Source organism: Crocuta crocuta, unplaced genomic scaffold (genome assembly GCF_008692635.1).
Source record: "Crocuta crocuta isolate KB4526 unplaced genomic scaffold, BGI_CrCroc_1.0 scaffold69, whole genome shotgun sequence".
NCBI classification, from domain to species: Eukaryota; Metazoa; Chordata; class Mammalia; order Carnivora; family Hyaenidae; genus Crocuta; species Crocuta crocuta.
This window is the reverse complement of record NW_027551576.1, coordinates 1,231,135-1,243,399: the sequence shown is the minus strand read 5'-3', so window position 1 is coordinate 1,243,399 and position 12,265 is coordinate 1,231,135. Positions and strand designations below refer to the sequence as shown.

The following is a 12,265-nucleotide window of genomic DNA, read 5'->3' as shown; positions in this document are numbered from 1 at the left end:
GAGCAAGGCAGGGTCAGAGAGAGAGGGAGTCACAGACTGAAACAGGCTCCAGGCTCTGAGCTGGCAGTCAGCACAGAGCCCGACGCGGGGCTCGAACCCACGAACCGTGAGATCATGACCTAAGCGAAAGTCGGACGCTTAACTGACTAAGCCACCCAGGCGCCCCATAAAAAAAAATAGGCTTTAAAGTCACAGAATAATTGGGGCACCTGGGTGGCTTAGTCGGTAAAGCTCCGACTTCCGCTCAGGTCATGATCTCACGGTTTGTGGGTTCGAGCCCCGCGTTGGATTCTGTGCTGACGGCTCAGAGCCTGAGAGCCTGCTTTGGATTCTGTGTCTCCCTCTCTCGCCGCCCCTCCCCCCCCGTTCATGCTCTGCCTCCGTCTTTCTCAAAAATAAACAAACATTAAAAAAAATTTTTTTAATCATAGCATAATTAAGAGGAAGGTAGAGGGATTTCCCATCCATCTCCTGCCCCCACACATGCAAAGCTTCCCCCATGATCAACCTCCCCACCAATGTGGTACCTTTGTTACAACTGATGAACCATCACTGCCTCGTAATTATCACCCCGAGTCCATAGTTTACTTTAGGGTTCATTCGTGGTGCTGTCTAGTTCATGTTGTAAAAACTCATGTATGTACTATTAGAGGATCAGACAGAGGAGTTTCATTGCCCTAAACAAGCCCTGCGCTCTGCCTGTTCATCTCCCCCTCCCCTCCATAACCTGGCAACGTTATTTTATGACTCCGTAGTTTGGTCTTTTCCAGGTGATACAGCTGAAATCATCTACTGGGTGACCTTTTTAGTGTGGCTTCTTTCACCTGGTAATGTGTGGTCAAGTTTCCTCCATGTCTCTTCATGGCTGACAGCTCATTTCTTTTCAGTGTTAAATAATATTCTGTCGTCTGGAGGGGTGCCTGGGTGGCTCAGTCGGTTGAGCATCCAACTTTGGCTCAAGTCATGATCTCACGGTCTGTGGGTTCGAGCCCCACATCGGGCTCTGTGCTGACAGCTCAGAGCTTCAAGCCTGTTTTGGATTCTGTGTCTCCTTCTCTCTCTCAAAAATGAATAAACATTAAAATACTTTTTTAAAAAACACGGTGGGAGGGCGCCTGGGTGGCTCAGTTAAGCGTCCGACTTTGGCTCAGGTCATGACCTCCCAGTTCCTGGGTTCAAGCCTACACCAGGCTCCGTGCTGACGGCTCAGAGCCTGGAGCCTGCTTCAGATTCTGTGTGTGTCTCTCTCTCTGTCCCTCCCCTGCTCACATTCTGTCCGTCTCTCTCTCTCAAAAATAAATAAACATTAAAAAATTAAAAACAACAACAATACAGTGGGGGCACTTGGGTGGGTCAGTCAGTTGAGTGTCCGACTCTGGGTTTCGGCTCAGGTCACGATCTTGCAGTGGGTTAGGATCCCGCATTGGGCTCTGTGCTGACAGTGCAGAGCCTGCTTGGGATTCTCTGTCTCCCTCTTTCTCTGACCCTTCCCCACTCATGCTCTCACAAAAATAAATATTTAAAAAAGTGGTGAGGGGCACCTAGGTGGCTCAGTAGGTTAAGCGTTAAGTGTCGACTCTTGATCTCAGCTCAGATCTTTTTTTTTTTTGATGTTTATTATTTTGAGACAGAGAGAGAGCATGAGCAAACAGAGGAGGGGCAGAGAGAGAGGGAGACACAGAAGCTGAAGCAGGCCCCAGGCGCTGAGCTGTCAGCACAGAACCTGACTGGAGGCTCAAACCCACGAACTGTAAGATCATGACCTGAGCTGAAGTCAGACGAGCTCAACCTGACTGAGCCACCCAGGCGCCCCACAGGTCTTTTGATGTCTGTTTGTTTATTTTGAGAGAGAAAGCACAAGTGGGGGAGGGCGAGGTGGGGAGAGAAAGAATCCCAAGCAGCCTCCATGCTCAGTGTGGAGCCCGACTTGGGGCTCCATCTCACAACTGTGAGATCAAGACCTGAACCAATATCAAGAGTTGGACCCTTAACCGACTGGGCCACCCAGGCGCCCCTCAGCTCAGGTCTTGATCTCAGGGTCATGAGTTCAAGCTCCAGGTTGGGATCCTCACTGGGAATGAAGCCTACCTAAGATAAAATAAATAAATAAAAACTGAAAGTAAATAAATAAAACACGATGAAAAAGAAAGAAAAATTAAAAATTAAACATATACATACATACATAAAGTCAGGGTGGGTGGCCTGGCTGGCTCAGTAAAGCATGCGACTCTTGGTATTGGGGTTGATCTTGTTCTTGGAGCCCCATGTTGGGTGTAGAGATTACTTAAGGAAATTAAAAATAATAATAATAAAAATTTTTAAAAGGGTTGGAAAGAAAAGGGACTGAGCATGAAGCCAGCTGCTTGTGCTTGCAAAGCCTCTCCCCACGTTCAGCCTGTAGAGAAACCCAGGGCTCCCAACGGAGCCGGTTTGAAATGACACCGGGACACACCCTACCGATGGTCTTTACTCAGCACCATTTAATGTCTTAAAGAACAGTTTTTGTTAAAAGTCAAAATAGGAAACATCACAGTCTCTTAAGAGCAATACATTTAATACAGGAAGATTTCAAATGAAAAACAAATTATTCATGCGACAGGGTTTCATCCTCCTGGACGACACAAAAAAAACCCCACATCCCTCAATCTACATGTTTTCACACGAATCGCATCTGGACACAAAGACCGGTTAAAGACAAAATGAAAGCAACGGTGAATCCATCCTGCAGGAGCAGACGTCCTGACACCCCCCATCCCAGCCTNGGCACTGTCGTGCTGACGCTGCTCTCAGAGAGCGGGGACTGTGCTCATCGGTTAGCGCAGAAGCTACGACACCAAAAAAATACCCCGCTGTTTATCAAAGGAAGCCCACACTAACGTCTGAAAAGGGCTTCTAATACCACGGGGAACTGTTTAAGTTGTAAAGTCGTAACTGACAAGGCCGAGTACAAAACCGTATATTCAGTATGATTTTAAGTAGCTAAAACCCAAACCAAACCACAAGGTGCCCTCAAAGAGGCGAAACATTCAAAGTGTTTAGTGGCTGTTTTCAAGTAGTGTATCTACAGTGATCTTTTTTTTTTCCTTTCTTTTACTTTACTGTCTTTACCAAAATGNCAAAAAAAAAAAAAAAAAAAAGAAGAAGAAGACTGATAAGACTGATAGAAGTACTGCATGTGAGTTTGTCAGTTTAAGTCCAGTCTGTAAGAAAGGCTTTGCACATCCGTGAGGCTGGAAAACCTTCTCAGCTACTCCGTGAGTCCGTTCCGTGCTCGGAGTAATGTCCCAGAGCGGGGGGCCGCCGCCCCCTCTCTCTCCCGGCCAGGGGCGCAGTCTCACCAGGTCCTGCCTGATGAAAAATGCTAACCAGGCAGCTTTGTGAGCCCAGATGAACCCGAGAGCGGCTCTTCTGGGCGGTCCCCAGCGCCCCCAAACCACTGGCCCCTGGTTAAAATGCTGGCAGCATTAAAAAAAAATAAAATGCTAAGCCAGACAGAAATGTAACGGATTTCCAAAAAGTGGCAGAAATGCCCACACTTAGCAAAAACCTGTTTGCGGTACGTTAACATTAGAATTAAAGGAGAGGACAGGGATTTTCTCCCATCTTCGGTTCAGATGTCACGTTTAAGAAGAAGCGATCATCGCAGTGACTGTAGAAAGCTAATCCTGGTCTAGAAACAAGCGGAACAGCACGGCAACAGCAGCGGACCGAGAGGAGCACAAAATTTAGAAAGTTATAAAAAGTGCTTTCTATAAAAGTGGTTCCCTTTAAAACACTTGCTGACGGCACACACTGTAAGGCCCCACCCCCCAAAAAAGGGCACACCTTCCCAACGCTTTCTACCAAAGTACCCACTGGTTTGTTCCTTCAACAAACACTGACTGAAGGCTCATAATGTGTGAGGCACTGGGGTCTCAACGAGAAGACAGACGTGTCCCTGCCTCAGGGACACGCGTGTCTTCTCAAAGTGGGAGGCGGACACGTCACCAACCACAACACAGCAAATGAAAAGCAGACGCCACCGCTTTCTTACAATTGGAGAATATGCTACAATTCTCACTGAATTACTTCCACAAAAGTCCTTACACACACTTTCCTGACTTAGTAGCAGGCAAAAATGCAACGACTCGGTGACCACTGGAATCCGTGTAGAAGGGGCGGGCATGAAATTACAGTCTGTGACATTTGCCCCTGCACATCACAGTGCCTGGTGAAGGCAGCTACCCTTCCTGTAAGCAATGGAGGACTTTCTCCTCCGGGAATGAGACACCTTGAATCTGAGAGTAAGTGACCAGTACTAAATGAAGACCGAGACTAGTCAGTACCACCAAAGGCTGAGACTCAGGAGTGCGAATTTGATTTCGAATCCTCCGTCTCCCCTTCCATCCGCTGGTTTTCAAAGTGCTCCTGTGTCAGCCGCTCCAGGTCTTTCCGGACGTTCGGATGGTCTTCCAGATCCTCGTACAGCGACCTCACGATGTCCAGTCTCCTGTAGTTCTCGGGCTTGACGAGGCTCCGGACAACCTGGAGGCAGCGCTCCTTCAGCGTGTACACTGCAAATGCGGAAAACCGGCCCTCAGCAGCGGGCTCGGGGCAAGGCGGGAGCGGGAGGCTGCGGCGACCCCGCAACCCCTCACTACAGACGGGGCTCCTGTCGGAGGGAAGAACGTGGGCACGCGCGGCAGGGGGCAACGTGACGGCCCTGACGCACGCCTCCCGGTCCACAGGACCTTGTGTAAGAACTTCCCCGTGTACGTGGGCCGGGCGTTAATGAACCGAACGCGGCTGCGCGACACTGCGCCAACTCTGAGGCTAAGCTGTAAGCAGCCCCGGCAACTTACTCGCAACCCCAGGGCGGTGGGACCGTGCCCTGCATCAGACTCTGCACTGAGTGTGGAAGCTGCTTAAGATCCTCTCTCTACCTCGGCCCCTCTCCCCTGCTCGCACTCTTTCTAAAATATAAAATTAAGGGGTGCCCGGTGGCTCAGTCAGTTGAGTGTCCGGCTCTTGATTTCGGGTCATGATCTCACAGTTCATGGGATCGAGCCCCGCGTTAGGCTGTACGCTGACAGCATGGAGCATGCTCGGGGGTTTCTCTCTCTCCTCTCTCTGCTCCTTCCCCACTAACACACACACTCTCGCTTTCTCAAAATAAATAAACTTGTGAGCTTGAGTGGGTTAAATAACATTAACAATACGACACTAGGGATGCTCAGTTAAGCATCCAACTCTTGATTTCCACTCAGGTCATGATTTCATGGCGTAGAGCCTGCTCAAGACTCCCCCTCTCCCTCTCCTGCTGGCCCTCCCCTGCTCACGCGCGCACTCTCTCATGCTCTCGGGGGGCGAGGGAGGGGAATAAAAAGGATACAACACTAGAAGCTACGATATCTCATTCTCTGTACCTTATTCTTCTAGAAGACTCCAGGGCATAATTCTGCTCCAAGGCCAGGGAAGTGAAAATGCATTCATAATTACATCAGATATTTTATTTATTTATTAAACTTTGTAAGTAATCTCTACCCCTAATGTGAGGCTTGAACTCACAACCCTGAGATCAAGAGTCACATGTTCTCTGGACCGAGCCAGCCAGGCACCCTGACAATCAGGTATTTTAATTCAGCTCATCTCTGACAAGCCCAAAGAGCTTCTGAGCAAGCACATCTTTGTTCCATGTAGAGCATACAAATAAATTAATTCCATTTTATTTCTAGTGGAGGAAAGGACACAGAAAGGTTGGATAACTTGACTAGCGTCCAGCAAAAGCCAATAAAGGTTTGGCTCCTTCATGTGGCTTATTCTCTACTTATTACCACGGCCTTATCTTTTTATTTATGATTTTTGATTATTTACTTTTAAGTAGGATCTATGGTCATTGTGGGGCTTGAACTCACGACCCTGAGATCATGAACCACATGTTTTACCCACTGAGGTCAGCCAGGCACCCCCAGCATTATCTTTTTATTAAGTAAGATAGAACCTCCGTACCTGGCAGCGTGATGTTGGCAAAAATAGGCTGTCCATCAACATTGAGAGATGGCACAAATAGTTCAGTCTGGTTAACCAGAAGCCCATCATATGTTCCTGCGTCTCGGAAAAGCCAAAGGTGACCTGTTAAAACAAGAAAAAGCTGTTATGTAGCCACACACCCATTTCCTTCATCTTCGTGGACTGATGCCTAAGTACTTGCCTCTCATGCTGCTTAAATATCTTCCTAAGCCCTTCCAGTAATATTATACCTTACTCAATCCGCACAAGAGCTCTATTTACAGATGAGAAAATAGATCTGAAAAAGCCAAGTGCTCTGCTCAAGGCAACGAGGCCAGTAAGGAAAAAAGAGCAGGTACTTGAGGCTCCAAATACAGCACCCTGTCTGCTCCCACAGTCCGAAAGCAAAGTCCGGGAATTGAGAATCACACCCAACACCGCAAACTAAAAGAACTTCACCAACTCCTTACATCTGTGCTTCTCATGAACAAGAAGATGCAAAACGATCACGTTCAGAAAAGGGCACCAGACAGAATAGGGTACATTCTGTAGGAACAGACCAGACTAATCTATGGTGTGGAAAACCAAAAGATTGGTGGCCTCTGGCAGGAGGGAACTTCCTGGAGCGATGGAAATGTTCTAACCTATAGTTGGATCTAGGTGTTGTTCTATTTGTCAAAAACATACCAATCTGTAAGGTCTGTGCATTTTACTGTAAGTTATACTTGAATTGAAGAGACAAATACATTAAATGCAGAGAGAGACAGAGAGAGGCAGAGAGAGGAAGAAAGCAAACCTTCCCGCCTCCAGGCCTAACAGTCCATTTAAGGCAGGTGGAGAGTGCATCTGAAGAAATACATCATGCATTCCCGGGGCACAAACATACTTGAAGATTTGGTGGGAAGTTTTAAGAAATGTAAACTGGTAAATTTTTTTTTATTATGGTAAAACATACATAAAATTGACCATTTTAAGTGTACTGTTCAGTGACATTAAGCACATTAACATGGTAAGTAATTTTTAAAAATTTTATATTAAAGGCCGCCTGGGTGGTCCAATCAGTTGAGGGGCGGATGCGAGGTTTTGGCTCAGGTTATGGTCTGGCCCTCCCCACGCTCGCTCGCGCGCTCTCTCTCTCTCAAAATAAATAAAACTTTAAAAAACCAGATTCTCTAAACATTTTTTATATTAAATCAAGCGCAGATAAGTTTTGGAGAAAAAAATGCAAAAATGTCGCACAAATTCTTAGATAAAATAGAAGACTAGAGAAACGCTGTCGTCTGGAAGAACTGTGTTCTCCGCCGTTTAGTGTCAGGGGACGTCTGGTGTCAAAGTTTGGGAAACGTCACCGAGTACGCCACTCTCAGGGCCCAACGACCCACTGCAAAGCGCTCCCTAACCGAACCGTACACACCCCTTCCCTTCGCGGAGCCAGGGGCCGGCATCCGTTTTTGCGTTCCTCCGTCTCCGCCACTGGATTCCGTTCTCCATGCAGGACGGGGACCTGACGCGGACCCGGCCCACGGGGGACACCGGAGAATGGCAGATTCTCCCAGAGACGGACTGAGCGAACGAGCACTTTTAGGGATAAAGATACGTGTAAGGGGGGGGAAGCCACCTCCGATGCAAATCATTCGGTCCTATAAAAAGGCATTGGCTGCCACTTAGTAGCAGCGTCCACCCGGATCTGTCGTAACCCCTCGGGGGCGGCAGCCGGCGTTCGCTGCGCCCCGGGACAAAGCGGGCGGCGCGGGCGGGCCGGGCCCACCTACCGCGGTAGCTGTGGNACATTTCCGGGCCCGACTCCTCGGCGCCCGACTCCTCCCCGCCGTACTCCTCAGGGCCCACCTCCTCCGCGTCCACCTCCTCCGCCGCGGCCCCGGCCTCGTCCACGTTCCCTGCCTTCCGGGGCATTACCTCCCGGAGTCTGGACGGCCCGGGCCTCGCCGCCTCGGGATTTGTGGGCCGTACGGCGTGGGGCGGGGCGCGCGTGCGTGCGTGCGCGTCCCCGCGAGCGCGCTCTCGGTCGGCTGCGGAAGACGCTCGCGGAAATGGCCAGCTTGAGACTGCGCACCCACAGGGGCAACCTCCAGCCGCAGGAACCGAGCCTTCGGGACGCAGAGGCTGACGCCGGGCCGCCTCGTCCATGGGTTTCCTCCGTAAAGCGGATTCTTTTTTCGCACCGATGAGTTTCTGACACAGCATTTCCTCAGCTTCATTTATTCTCGTAAGATCTTCATGGTTTTTGCCATATTCTCCCTACCAAATGCGCTGTTATTTATTTAATAATTTTCTCGTTTGTTTTGTCTCCATCTTCGGTTACAAAATTCGAAGAGTAGAATAAAGTCATAAGTTCCGTCTCGGGGCGCCTGGGGGGCTCAGTCGGTTAAGCGTCTGACTTCGGCTGAGGTCATGGTCTCACGGTTCGTGGGTTCGAGCCCCGCGTCGGGCTCTGTGCTGACCGCTCAGAGCCTGGAGCTGCTTCAGATTCTGTGTCTCCCTCTCTCTCTGACCCTCCCCTGCTCACGCTGTCTCTGTCTCTCTCAGAAATAAATAAAACATTAAAAAAAAATTTTTTTAAGTTCTGTCTCAGCCTAGTGTCCCCCAGCCACCCATAAAGACTCCGCGGAAACAAGAAGTATTACCAGTCTTTGTGCTTCCTTTTTAAAGTATTCTATACATAAGCAAGCAGTTAAACAAATTTAAGAAATTCTGTATTACTACCGTCAGTGGAAATTTGCTCTCATTTGTACGAAGAGTACAGTGGAGCAAACTTCAATGAAAACAGAACAATTAAACTTTATCTATAGTCTCTTAAAAGCTCTGAGCCTGCTCTATCTTGGTTCAATGGTTTAGCCCAAGTGTTAGATGTTAAATGCCAAGTGTTAGCTGTCAAACCAACTTTCTGCGGGACATAATCAAAAGGATTAAAGGAGATTGAAAGCGGGATGACATTTGATACTGCACTCTGTGTCCCGCTGAAAGTCACACCCACCTGGGTTCTCATTCTAGCTGTAGTTTCAGATATGTGATGTTGGGTAAAATTCTGTAAATTCTCTGAGACCTTGCTCATTTTTTAAAAAGCATGTCCCTGGGGCACCTGGGTGGTGGAGTCAGGTAAGCCTCCAACTCTTGATCTCCGCTCAGGTTATGATCTTGCAGCTTCCTGAGTTTGAACGCGGTGTTGGCCTATGCGCTGACTGATGGTGCAGAGCCTGCTTGGGATGGTCTCTTCTTCTCTCTGCCCTTCCCCCAGCGCTTCCCCCACCATGTGCTTGCTCGCCATGCTCTCTCTCTTCTCGAAAAAAAAAATATATATATATAAACATATATATTTATATATATGTTTATATATATGTTTATATATATATATTTGCAGTACGTCCCCAAACTGTGGGCAAGTGTTAAGTGCCTAGCACATAGTAAGCACTCAGCAATTATCAGCAGTTAATATAAACACACACTTATAAGACATACTGTTAGAATGATATAGTTGTGAAAGAGAGAGTGTAAAGTGGTTTGCTGGACCTGAAAAATTCAGGCAAGGCTTCTCAGGAGTTCTATCTGGGATGGACTTTGAAGTATAGACTTAAAAGTTTTCCCTTCCCATCTGTCATCAGATAAATACCACCTTGGATGTCAGATAAGGGCTCACAGGCAGATTTCCCAATCCAGTTTGCTCTCAGTGATATTATCACCTGCCTCCAAGCCCAAGACTCCTACAGTCCAACTACTTAACTGAAAATCCACTTGGGGGCCCAAGCCAGAGAGGGACATATTTATGCTCATAGACCGGCACTATGGCCCTAACATTTAAAAAAAAAAAAAAGAGGGAGAAGGGACAAATATATTTTCTTGTGTGCTTGGCTACACTCCCGGGCAGCTTTTCTCAACCAAATCTGCAAAAGCAGAAGAGGTTTAGATTTATGATTTTAGATGTATGATGACCCCCTGGAGCAACTTCATTTCAGTTTCTTCGATTGCCAGACAAGAAAGATTGATGGAGAATTCTCCCCAGACCATATTGGAAAATGGCAACCCCATTAAAATGAAGGAAGGCTTATTTAGAATATGGAAATGAATAAAAATGCAGAGGTGGGGGGTCCTGAGTGGCTCATAGTCGGTTAAGCGTCCAACTTCGGCTCAGGTCATGATCTCACAGTTCGTGGGTTCAAGCCCCGCATCGGGCTCTGTGCTGATGGCTCAGAGCCTGGAGCCTGCTTCAGATTCTGTGTCTCCCTCTCTCTGCCCCTCCCCCACTCGTGCTCACACTTGCACGCACTCCGTCTCTCTCTAAATAAACAGTAAAATTTTTAAAAATACAGGGGGAGAACCTATTAAATTGTATGTGTAGTGTGATGACCTTTAAGTAAACTATACACATTTATTCCCCCACCCCAACTTTTGAATGTAGTTTTTATTACCTTTGTAATGAAAACAACTAAGCCAGTTCCTTTTCCCCCCAGTTTTATTGAGATATAATTGACCCAAGTCAATTCTTTTTAAAAAATATTTTTTTAAATATTTTTATTTATTTCTAGGAGAGAGAGAGAGACAGTGTGAGCAGGGGAGGGTCAGAGAGAGAGGGAGACACAGACTCTGAAATAGGCTCCAGGCTCTGAGCTGGCAGTCAGCACAGAGCCCGACGCGGGGCTCGAACCCACCAACCGCGAGATCACGACCTAAGCGAAAGTCGGACGCTTAACCGACTAAGCCACGAAGGCGCCCCTAAAAAAATATTTTTTAAGTTTATTTTTAAGTAATCTCTACATCCAACATGGGGCTTGAACTCATGACCCCGAGATCAAGAGTTACATGGTTTTCTGCCGCCCCTGGGTGGCTCAGCTGGCTAGGGTTCCCACTTCAGCTCAGGTCATGACCTCACAGTTTGTGAGTTGGAGCCTCGGGCTCTGTGCTGACAACTCAGAACCTGGGGCCTGCTCTGGATTCTGCGTCTCCCTCTCTCTGCCCCTCCCCTGCTCGCACTCTGCCTGCCTCCCTCTCAAAAGAAATAAACAAAACAGAAACAGTTACGTGGTCTGATCCAACCAAGTGCCCCTGAGGTTAAGTCAAAAAAAATTTTTTTTAGTTGAGTTTTGAGAGCAAGCGCTAGTGGGGAAGGGACAGAGAGAGGCAGGCAGGGGATCCAAAGCAGGCTCTGCGCCAACAGCAGAAAGCCCAACGTAGGGCTTGAACTCATGAGCCATGAGATCATGACCTGAGCTGAAGTCGGAGGCTTAACCTACTGAGCTACCCTGAGGCCCCCAAATCAATTATTAGAAGCCATGGATGCCTGGGGCACTGGAGTGGCTCAGTCAGTTAAGCAACCAGCTCTTGTTTTCAGCTCAGGTCACGACCAAGCTCTCCATCAGGCTGACAGCACCGGGCCTGTTGGGACTCTCCCTCTCCCTCTCTGCCCTTCCCCTGCTCGCACTCTCTCTCAAAATAAATAAATAAACTTAAAAAAAAAAAAAAGCCAAGGATGCCTGGTGATAAAGGACAAATAACCAGACCTACTATGTGAAGAGCACAAGGTGAAAATACGGGAAATGAGATGTTTATTTCTGGGAGATTAAAACTACAAAGCATAAACACTCATTCTCATTCATTCCACAAATATTGAGGGAATACAATGTGCCAGGTACTGTGCTGAGCCGTTGAGAATATGGCAGAGGAGTCAAGGTCCCTGCCTTCACAGCACTTCAAAGAGGGTTACAGAATAGCCAATCACACAAATAAAAACCAAGTTGAGCTTACAACTAGTGAACAAAGAAGCCACGTGGTGCTCCGGAAGGCTGGAAATCTGGTGATCGAGGAAGATGGTCTGCAATTTTGGGTAAATGTTCACTCACATGGGATAGGTCCTAAGGGCATAAGTGTCACTGAAATGGCAGGGTTACGTGCATTTCTTTTTATTATTTTAAGGTCTGTTTTGAGAGAAAGCGAGAGCACGGGGCGGGGGCGGGGGTGGGGGGTCGGAGAGGGAAAGAATCCCAAGCAGTTGGCACAGAGGCTGATGCAGGGCTCACAACCTGAGCCGAAATCAAGAGTTGGTCGCTCAACTGACTGAGTCACCCAGGCACCCCAGGTGGTTTCTTTCTAGTCAAAGGTGAACTTCAAGAACAAAGAAAAAAAATCTATCAAGTGCCAGGCCAGGCACTCAGCATTACACATGCATTAAAGCTATGTCATTCTCAGGGTGCCTGGGTGGCCCAGTCAGTTAAGCGTCAACTTCAGCTCAGGTCATGATCTCAAGGTTCGTGGGTTCAAAGCCCTG

General features: G+C 47.9%; 1 protein-coding gene across 1 annotated transcript; it reads right to left on the bottom strand.

Annotated features, from left to right (window-relative positions):
• Nucleotides 1–3,118: 3,118 nt before the first annotated feature.
• VHL (von Hippel-Lindau tumor suppressor) lies at nucleotides 3,119–7,966 on the bottom strand. The gene is made up of 3 exons (XM_077751514.1): nucleotides 7,761–7,966; nucleotides 5,989–6,111; nucleotides 3,119–4,553 (listed from the first exon to the last, which is right to left on the bottom strand). Exons 1-3 carry the CDS (start codon nucleotides 7,900–7,902, stop codon nucleotides 4,342–4,344), a joined length of 477 nt encoding a protein of 158 aa, XP_077607640.1. The 5' UTR covers nucleotides 7,903–7,966; the 3' UTR covers nucleotides 3,119–4,341.
• Between the last annotated feature and the right edge of the window lie 4,299 nt (nucleotides 7,967–12,265).